We start from the raw sequence: 10,834 nt of genomic DNA on the forward strand, positions 1-10,834 counted from the left end.
GAAATGAGTTCGTTTGACGTGGCACCATGCAAATCCGTATGTGCTCCGGCTAGAACAAATTTGAACGTTTGGCCATACCTATCTATTTACTTTCATTGAGGTTATATTCGTTCATATTTTGTTCACAGTATTCTCGTTGCGTTTTGAATATTCTTTATTGAAACCAAATCTTAATTGTTTTTCACATTTTTAGTGAACTTTTCCAATTAACAAAATTGCACCACTGAACAAAATAAAAATTAAACTCTTACACCCAACTGCAAAAGTCATTCTTCCACAGAACCACACGCTATAAAAACGTTTCAAAATATACGTAGACCAATATTAAAATTCTTCAAGCATAAAATTAACGATTTGAGGACCAAATCATTCGCTCGTTCATGTCAATCATTATACTGCATAAAAAGGATGTAATTGAGAAGACAATTCATTATTTTAATATAATTCTTTTGTGGTATACATTTAGTCAATTACATCAGCGAAATATGTAACCCGTACTATAGTTCTTGGTGTGGTAGAGTTAACAACAGCATTAAATGAAATTATTGAAACTTATTGCTGAGATCAAGTTTCCTAGGTAAGCTATACTACAATGAAATAAGAGACACTGCTAATAATGATTTGGTCTGCGCTTCAGGTATTAAATAATGGAATTAACATAATTGTAACCATTGAGTAGAAAAGATAATAATAAATTCCTAAAATGTTTTATCAGCATTACACACACACTTTCACACTGCGTCTAATATAGATTAATTGAATGTTTAAAGCAAAATAAAAAGAAAAGAAACCTATACATTACGTGCAGTATACATTATAATGAATGTTATCTATTTTGTTGTGATTTATATGAAATTTAGAAAAAAGTTGATGTACTAAAACATAGATCTATTATAAAACTATACAAAATTATTAAAAAGAAGAAAAGAAAAAAAAACAATAAATGAATCAATTATATCAAACTAAACCAGCTGCGTTTTTCTCTAAATAATTTGACTTGATTTCAATCTGGTACTTCACTTAGTGCTTAATGCAGAATATTTTACATCATTGATTTTGGAATTCATTTTGCTATTATATAAAGAGTACACATTGCAGATATCGTTGCATATATGCATAGTCTGTCACTGTTGTCGATAATAGATGGAAGTAATTAATTGAGTTTCAATTTACTTGAGTCATCAATACCTTCACATCCAGCAAATATATCTGTCAATTATATCAAACCAAATCAGCTGCACTACTTCTCTAATTGACTTGATTTCAATCTGGTACTTCATTAAGTGGTTTAGTGCTTAATACAGAATCTTTTACTTCATTGATTTTGGAATTAATTTTGCCTTTTATAAAAAGTACATATTGCACAGATTGTTGCATAGTTCTGTCACCGTTGTCGATAATAGATGGAAGTAATTAATTCAGTTTGAATTTACTTGAGTCATCAATACCTTCACATCCAGCAAATAGATCTGTCGTCACAAGCTTTGATGTTGAACTTCTTTGCTTCGTTTCCCCGTTCGTCGTTGTATGTAACCAAGGTCACTCAATGTAATTGTTGTTAAACTGACCACAATTTTTAAATATGCCAATTTCTGTGTTTCTCCGTTTTGTTGTTTAATTTACTGCTTGCAAGGCAGCTCTCTAGCAATATCACACCAATTGTTTACAAAATTAGGAGGCCAAAAATCTTACAGTGTCCGCTTGTAAATTTCATTATCTTAGAAGCGTATGAATACAGTGTAATGAAATTTACAAGCGGACACTGTACGATTTTTTGGTCTCCTAATTTTGTAAACAATTAGTGTGATATTGCTAGAGAGCTGCCTTGCTGCTTGACTTTCCAAAACATCACACATGAAAAACTTCACTACTTTTCGGCTTCCCACAACTTCAGAATTGGAACATTGAAGTTGCTTCGTTTCTCCGTACAGCAATTGATTCTGGAGGATATGCGTGGTAGAGCAAATAAAAAAACTTGATCTGAATCCGAATGTTGGCTTTATTGAGAACAGAATAATTTTAATTTTGTCAACCAAGTATAGATTGATTGCAGGATGTTGTATTTTACACATGTTGTTGTATTTTCACAAAAACATAATTTTCCTTTTACAAAATTTAACGTGAAAGGTCTGTGCAAGGCAATATTTTCCGATTTTTTTTTCGCAAATATTTCAGAGACATAATTTGACTTCATTTCGATCTGGAACTTCGCTCATTTATAGTAGGAGTTATTACTTCGTTTAGTGCTTTTAATTTAGAGTCTTTTACTTCATTTGGAAATCTTGTCATATTTGTAATATTTGCTACTAACATTGACAGTTTGTTTGTTAATCCCACATGCGGATAAACGTTTACCTTTGGACTAAGAATACGTTGCACTAATTACCGACGATCGTTTCTTTCCACGCCACAATGAATGTCTATGAATTTATCGTAGGTTGCAGAGCCAATGTCCAATCCAAAAACAATCCAAATTTTGTACTCTTCAATTTATTTTACACTTGAAGCTGATTGCATAGCAAAGCTTACAAATTCAAAGACTAAATAATCGAATTCGACTAGTTCATACGTCACGACAATTGAGTATTAATACAAGTATTTATCGGTGCAGCTTCATACCGCGCAGTTTAGCTATCCTTTTTCTCTGTATCCTCTCGATAAAACAAAAATCTATAAACAACTGTCGTCACTACAGCAGCTAATAATGGAGCGATCCAATAGGCCTAATGTAAATTGAAACAGAAATTTTTGGAATTTTTTATTCAAATAAGCAAACAATTGCACATACCCAATGCATATTCCAGTCGCCATTATACAGGGCAGGTGCAAATGCTCGGGCTGGATTAATACAACATCCTGTTGCTGGAGACTGAAATTTCAATTCATAATTCATGTACGCGTCCGGCCAAACATAGTTTCTACAAATATCTAAACTTACCACTGCAATGAACGGTATAGAAAGTGAGAGACCGAATTTGATTGCCATGGAATCTTGATTCTTCGCATGACGTGGATCCCACGCTGCACAGCACAACGTAATAAGAACGGTGGTTGCAAAATATTCGAAGAAGAACACTTGACCTGCATTCAATTCGGGATTTGGGTTGGGACTGCAGGTGCCGACTGAACCCACAGGGCGGAATATGCTCTCCGGAGTCATTAATTTCAACACGCCATATCCAACTAATGCGCCGAGAAACTGAGCGACCACATACAAACATGCCAACTAGAATGGAAAGGTAAATGGACTTTGTGCATGTGAACCATACAGAAAAACGTTGCTTCTTACGAAAACAGATATTTTTCCGTAAATGAAAGAAGCTAATGTTACAGCAGGATTGATGTGAGCACCTAAATTGTATATTGTTAAGAAATTGTTTCATGCTGTTGCTTGTAAGAATCGTAACCTGAGACAGCGCCCACGACTTGAATGATGAACATGATTGTTAAACCGAAAACAAGTCCACCAACGAAATCTGGTTGACCAGGGGTCCACTGTATTAATCCCATGCATGCGAACAATAGTAGAAGTGCGGTACCTACAAATTCTCCCAACACTTTGCAGATTGTGTCCAACGTATCCATTCTTACGCCTGAAAAATTTTCGATCGGATTTTACATTTTTTTAAAAGATTTACTTTTTTGCTTTCATTAAAGAAAACTTTGCAGCAGGGACAAAAGTTTTCGAATTTCTTCCAGTGAAAGTTACTTTCGTAGTTTCTTTTGCTAAAATCGAAATGAAACCAAAAGCTTTATATAGCCGAAGACTATATACCTGCTTGAATTGATGCGTAATCATTCTGAACCGCCCAATAATTTGCTAATAGCACAGACAAAAATCCAGAGTATGATTAAAATCTGGTCGGGATTAAATGGGGAATCAATCAACATGACAGCCCTTGCGTCATTATAACCAGATTATAAGTACAAATGGTAACAACAAAATTTTTGTTTTGTTATGAAGAATGTGAAGACTCTCTAATCTGTTCGAAAGTCGAGACCAAAACTAAAAAAAAAACTAATCGACAATACAACGTGACTAATTAGAGAAGATAAACGAGAAATATAAACTGATTAGATTGTTGCGATTTATGGAAATTAAAGTTTAAACTTGGGTCTCAAAAATAACGGATTAATGCACGGATTACTTTCGGGAAAAACATAGCGTTCTTATGTCGAACAATTAATGCAACACCGCAAAGGTATGAATATAAGCTCACACTCACATATATGGAGGACTGTTTAACCTGTCAGCATACCTGTCAACATACAGCTATTCATCTTTTATCGATAACGACAGCAAAAATAATGACAAGCTCTGGGTAATATGGTCCTTTATATAGCCAAATTCACGTTAGAAAAATTGAAGTACAAGATTTGAAATCAACCGATTAAAATTACTTTTTTTGATGGACGTAATAGTCCCGATAATAATACTGGTCATATGCTTGCCGTCTGTAACAGGTTAAATCGAAGAGCCTGTAATTTCATACTTTCTAAAACTTTTTAAAGCTACTCGGACCAGGCTCAAACTGACCCTATGGACTTTATGGCTTTTTATTTTTTTGTATGAACGAATGGTATTTTACATTTTTTGTCATTAAACGCCCGAAGGGCTAGTTCAACTACTCGAAAAGAAGAACTGAGTGCTTTAAATATTACGTAGCTCTCTCAGCAACTCCTGATTAATTCTCCCGATTCGATTCGAAAGCCCGATAGCTTTACTTCTTTATGTGCACATCTTCACTCTTACTTCCACTTAGCTTTCTTAAATTAGTAAGTTTTCTCATGGACTATTTCTGCGATAAAGTTTTTACAGCGTAGTATTGGAAGATTTAAAGCTCATTGACCGGGACTCGTCGTTCCAGTCGTAAACGATTCATTAAAAAGTTTTTTCATATTTTCTCCAATTTTCCAACATTTTCCTTCATTTCCAAAAAAAAATGGATCAAATTAGAAAAATGTAGGAAATATCGGAAGAATTTAGTAAAATAGGGGAGATTGGCACTGAGTTTTCTCCTGGGATAGGTAGATCATAGATATGTTGTAGCATATTTTATCGTTACAAAGGTAAAAGTTCTCTTAACACTCACATTTAAATACGAAATGTCTGTCGGCAGTTGGAGCATTTATAAGATCCCTATGATTGTCCATATTGCTTGATGACATTGTAAATACGTCGGCCATAACTTTTTCTGAAATATTGGAAACTTTTTTTTTTGAAAGTTCACTTTAGGAATTTCTTAAAAGTATTTTTCACTTCCACTCTACGAATGGTATCCGTAGCTCGTTAGGTTTTAGCTATTACCACTTCATATTCATTTCAAATTTCACTTTATTCATTTTACCTTTAAGCAGTCTAGACTCTTCAGGTTCTTTATTCATTCTGAAAAAGTATCGCTCCGATTGGCAACAATATTATCACTCCTGTTTCCAACCGAAAGTAGACTTCGATTTTAAACACATTTAAACCGTCCCCGCCCGATCGGCGGATTATGCATCACTAAATCAAGGTTAGTTTCAGTGCGATGAAGATTTATGGTATAGGTTATCGAAAGGCGCTTTACAGCTATTATGGTCATTACCATTTTAAGCCTCAATTTCTTCGTTGATACTAAACAATAAACCGAATGCTCACACGATTTTTTTAAATCTTTTAGTCTAGTAATTATTAAGGTGAAATTTTATGACTATAGATTTATGGAATTAAGCTTTTTATCACAGTGAAATTAATAAAAAAAATTTAAATAAAAAACATGAGAAAAGAGAAGCACATGAAATTTTGTTGTTTTCCTTATTTTTTGAGTAGAAATCCGTAGCATTACAAACCGAATTAAATTTCCAGCTAAATGTTTTTCCCTTATCTTTCCGTTCGCGAATTTGGATTCAATTTTAATTTAAGTTGCGATTATTCAAATGTCTGGTATTTTTAGAAAATGGTCAGTTTAATTCAATCAAATCTTAAAAAAACATGTTACGTTACGCTACTGTAGTGAACACGCTTCCAAGTTGTGGTATTTGTTGGCTTTTTATCAAATTATCGTGGGAATATATTTTTATGACTTTGCACTAAACGGCGACGTGTTTGAGTTCATGGAAATGTAAGCATGATGAGGCGAAATAATTTGACAAAGAATTTTTCTTTATCAGAAAGTACTTTCTTTGCTCGTTCGATTTCAAATAAAAAGAAATGGTAGGGACAAAGGTGTCGTTGTAGCAGCTTCGCTTTACTGAAATTTATTATTTAGCGTATGGCTTCACTGAAAGGTACACCAGAACTGAGATTTTTCTTCGTGGCTTTTGTGATAAAAATGACCTTTGTGGGGTGTTAACCAATTTATTCCTTAGATTTATTGAAAAGTTAGACTATAAGCCTTAAAGCTTCCTACTTATCAAAAAAAAATCTTAAGCAAAACGGTAACGTGACTTTACATTAATGAGAAGCAGTTGGTAGGAGTTTCGTTTCGTCGTCGGTGGTATTTCAATACGATTTTTTTTCAATGAACCCTATAAGGTTCCTACACACTTTGCTCTACAGCTCTACATCGAGTACAACTTAGGAACTAACTCGCATCGGTTCTCAAAATATAATCTCAGAATTTCACGGTTGTGCGAACTACAGTACTACAGTAATAAATAATGGGAGTTGTGTACTGCTTCATTCACTAGCTACTGATCCACAAACATAAACTCACTGTAGAATAAAAACAACAAAACGCAAGCTGAATAGTGTCCTTGCTGCAGGTTTGTTTGTTCACAAGACTTCTACGTAGCAAGGGCACTATGCGTAGTTTTTCTATGAATTTTTACGTATATGTCGTTTCAGGTCTGATTTGCCACCTTCCAATAAAATTCAACATTCGACTCTCACAAGGTAACGATTATAATACACCTTGTGGATATAGGCGTGTTATGGGACTTATGGGACTAAAGCAAATATTTGTGTTACATTTTACTGAGCATACTACATTGAAAGTATTAACTTAGTGGTGAGTGTGAATAGTTATTTGTTGTTTTACTCGAAGTGAACACAACGTTTTTCATGTTTAGTTTTTCTACATGAAACGACGACATCAATTTGTTAAGCTTAACCCACACTTTTCTCCGTTTACTCTCGGTTTTCATAAACACAACGTAGCGGAAACGGTGAGTAAATGCAGTTAAGTGCGGATTAAGCTTTATAACAGTTCAAAACAATCGTTATTTACGTATTATGTGGCTCGGGTAGCAACACTGCACACTCGCAAGAAAAAAACATTTTCCTCGTATGAAATAACTTTTAATGTAAATTGATACGAGGTTTTTGCTAGTCTGTTTTTTGCCTCAAAAGTTGTCTTGTTTTAATACATTCGATGCGCGGAATGTTAATTGGTAAATTATAGTAGCTTAAATGCATAAAATTAATTGAAGTTCATGTCGCTGTAAAATCTGTTCTGATTAATCCCGACGATTTGTGTTATGTACCTTGTAAAGAAGCCAAAAGAAAGTGTTGAATAAAGGCTGTGATTATGTAAAAAAAAAAACTTTTAATGCCAAGCTTTGCGAAAGTTTCACGGGGCAAAAGTGCGGGCAAAAGTAGCAACATGAAAAAATAAATTGATAGTTCTGGTGAGAAAATTTCTATATGAGAGAAAGAGTGGAGAAACTGAAATTTTCTGATCTGAGTTGTCAACAAAATACCACTTGGAGGTTTTACATTTTTCAACAAATATAACGCCCTTTGTGATATTACCCATCAGCGGTTTACGTTTTCGCAATGAAAAGCACTCCGAGTTATATAAACTGCATGTGTGTAAGACCTGTGTAGTTTTATTCGAAGAGGAGAATGATGTTTAGAAATTAAGAATAAATGTAATAGAGTTTTTCCATATTTTAGTACATTCTGACATAAAATTGCGCTTATTTTCATGTAAACCAACTTCATATGGTGACATTTGTTCTGTAATGACAAATGTGAAGTTCGTTCACATGAAAATTAGCCACAAAGAATGAAGTACTATGAAAAAAAAGTGGCGCCTCTACAGGCCAACCTACTTGTCCCAGTAGTTCATATCTTCTATTGCATCAGCTGCTTCACTTTATACTTCTAAATATTTTTCATTGTTTTACGCGTTCGACAATTTCCCCTTCTGGTCGGGATTCTTCCCTACTCGTCAAAATGAAGTTTTTTGAAGCACAAAAGGTGAAACTATCAGACGCTGGCAGATGCCATTTCGGTACAGGTACATTCGACAGTAGAATTTTAACAATAAAAACTTCTTCATGGAATGTTTAGTTACCATAAAACGAAATTTATTTTATCTGGTATACGATGGCGGCGCAGAATAGAGATATTTGACTTTTCGTCAATAAATTGAAATCGAAAATTTTGACCCGACCAGGTTATTCTAAGACTGTGTGCCCTGTGAAGAAAGGAATTCTTTCATGGCGCCCCGTCAAAAATTGCACCAAAATGATTGCCAAACGATAATGATCAAGGACGCTTTTAATGACATCATCTAGGAGCTCAATACTTCCGACGCGAAGAAGTTAATCAGTTGTTTGTTTGTTTGTTTCTGATTTTATAAGTCCTTTCTTTAAAAGATTATGGGTTTATAGTCGTTGATGATAACACACTTGATATCCTAGCCTCGCCTGCACATAACGCATTGCTTAAGAATTGGAAATTTACATAAATTATCGAGTGATAAGAACTTCATGTAATGATTAATTTATTGGTAAATAAGTATCAATTAAATCAAAATTATGAATATTACATCAAAAGGTTACCTACACAAAGAAAACAATGGTTGTATCGCTATTGCTCTTTCTAAATGTAATATTGAATTGCATTTAAAGCTTCGGTGTACAATTTATATTTATAAAAACTTTCAAAGTCCCAGAACGGATAGAACAAATGAAAAGATTGTTCAAGAAGGGCACAAATTTGGAAAACGAAAAGTTAAGTTTTTATATTTATCACAGTAGTCAATACAATCTATTTCACGTATGCTAGTTAGTCCTTCACACAGCGATTAAGTTTTTCTTTTCGATAGCTCTTACTTAAAATAAGCCTTTTAGTCTCCCTGTTATCATATATGAAATAAGATTGACACGATACGTATACGTGTTTATTGCGTGGGGCTTTCGAATAATTTTAAAATTCAGTTTCTCTTTGTGGCACATACTGGAATTTTAATTATTTGTTCAAGGTTTTAAATTTATCCAAGGTGAAGGGTTAATTCCCAAGCAATCTACTTAACTTTATTGTATAATAACTAAAAAGAGTCAACACGTGTAAAAAACTAAAATCAAAAACTGTGGGCATCCACTTCTCAAACAAACGGGTAATACAGAGACAATTTCCTTAATCTGTTTGCATTAATTACAATAGCTTATCTCAATTTCGAAAGCTGACGACTAACCACGTAGCCCATAAATTAGAAGGTTCAGTGTGTTTCATCTCTGAATTTTCCTTCGTGGTATAACTTACAACACAATTTCGTTCGTGAAATACGTAAAATCTTGATAACAACATTTATGAGCGCCATCTTGCATCATTAAACTGTAACGCGTTTCTGTAAAAGATATTAATTGTATGAAGACTGTGGCGACAGAAGCGGACAAAAATGTATAACCAAATCACGTAGAAAGCAACGACATCTCTGGAGAAGATTGAAAATGTATAGATTAAGGTTAGCTCGAAGAGTATACGTTTATTATATAGGTGGAAGCACGGGTTTTCAGGTAGTATAATGTACCAATGCATGTGTGCCAACTTGTAAGAATAAGAAATCAAAACCCACTGCTGAAAAGTGGCGACTCGCTTGACGAACGAATATAGGTCTGTTCCAAGGCCATACAAATTGTCAATTTACTGTCCACTTTCATCCATAGAGGCATAACCTCATCAATATTTTTATGAAAACCGATCTCTGTGGATGAAATCGTGTTCGATCAGCTAGTCAAAATTCGTGTTTACAGTTACTTGGAACAAACCTATTGAGAGAACAAATTCCCTACTCTTATTCTAAAATCAACGAACATACAAAAATTTTGATGAACTTTAACTTGCACTTTTGACCTAGTTTTGAACAAAAACCCGGCTCTCCTTTTCAAAATTTCAAATTTCCAAGTGTTATCTCTTATCTAATTTTTTTGGCATCCAGGTACCCATACGTATTGTTTATTTGTGCATGAGTGCCCAAACTTTGAAAACTTTGTAACTGTTTGAGCCTTTATACCCTCACTAATGCGTCAACTTTCATATTATCTTAAATAAAAAAAATTACCTTCAATCGAACGTGCTTCTACATCCGTTGTCCTTGCATCCAAGTCGCTCATCGATATTTTGGATTCCGTTCGTGCATTTGACAATCTTCGTTTACCTTCTTCTTGTAGAATATCGGAGAGTACAGACAGTCGGGACATCCTTCCGTTGGCCATTTTATCAGTATATTCGAAATCGGTTACAACGGAACTGTGGAAATATATCTTTTTTCTTATTTCTTATATTTTCTTTAACCAACTTGACTCGATTTTTTGTATGCACTGAACAACGACAAAAGCCAAACTGAAAGTGTTTTTTTTTTGTGATTTATTTTGACTTCATGCAAATGAAACCACAATTTTCTCTTTCTTTCGTTTATCAACGCTCGCAGATTATCTTTAATCTTCCGGATAAGAATATTCTCCTTCAAGAGCGATAAGCGATGAATGTTTTAAAAAAAATTACCACCAACGGCTCTTTAACACTGGCAGAAATCGCAGAAAATGCGTAAAATGGTTTAGTCACCTGTCGAAAATATAAATGAGGTGATACACACTGGCTGCTCCGTATTGTGTTAACAGTTGT

General features: G+C 34.1%; 1 protein-coding gene across 3 annotated transcripts; it reads right to left on the reverse strand.

The window, feature by feature from the left end:
* Positions 1–2,474: 2,474 nt before the first annotated feature.
* LOC119080487 (aquaporin-like) lies at positions 2,475–10,541 on the reverse strand. 3 transcript variants are annotated; one of them, XM_037188878.1, is made up of 7 exons: positions 10,272–10,541; positions 5,094–5,195; positions 3,408–3,593; positions 3,290–3,351; positions 2,939–3,226; positions 2,789–2,869; positions 2,475–2,723 (listed from the first exon to the last, which is right to left on the reverse strand). In XM_037188878.1, exons 1-7 carry the CDS (start codon positions 10,423–10,425, stop codon positions 2,628–2,630), a joined length of 969 nt encoding a protein of 322 aa, XP_037044773.1. In that variant the 5' UTR covers positions 10,426–10,541; the 3' UTR covers positions 2,475–2,627. The 3 variants fall into 3 exon arrangements, with proteins under 3 accessions (XP_037044773.1, XP_037044775.1, XP_037044774.1); XM_037188880.1 differs by lacking the exon at positions 10,272–10,541 and adding an exon at positions 6,813–6,904 and having other exon boundaries at positions 2,481–2,723; positions 5,094–5,206; XM_037188879.1 differs by lacking the exon at positions 10,272–10,541 and adding an exon at positions 5,349–5,583 and having other exon boundaries at positions 2,481–2,723.
* Between the last annotated feature and the right edge of the window lie 293 nt (positions 10,542–10,834).

The sequence above is a fragment of the Bradysia coprophila genome, unplaced genomic scaffold (genome assembly GCF_014529535.1).
Source record: "Bradysia coprophila strain Holo2 unplaced genomic scaffold, BU_Bcop_v1 contig_350, whole genome shotgun sequence".
Lineage (NCBI taxonomy): Eukaryota > Metazoa > Arthropoda > Insecta > Diptera > Sciaridae > Bradysia > Bradysia coprophila.

Bases quoted from the DNA above. Each gene is read 5' to 3' on its own strand.
- LOC119080487 (XM_037188878.1), bottom strand. From the start codon at position 10,425: ATGGCCAACGGAAGGATGTCCCGACTGTCTGTACTCTCCGATATTCTA. The intron at 5,196-10,271 runs GTAATTTTTTTT...CCAATATTTCAG, and splicing joins AGAAGCACGTTCGATTGAAG to AAAAAGTTATGGCCGACGTA. The intron at 3,594-5,093 runs GTGAGTGTTAAG...AAAATTTTTCAG, and splicing joins CAGACATTTCGTATTTAAAT to GCGTAAGAATGGATACGTTG.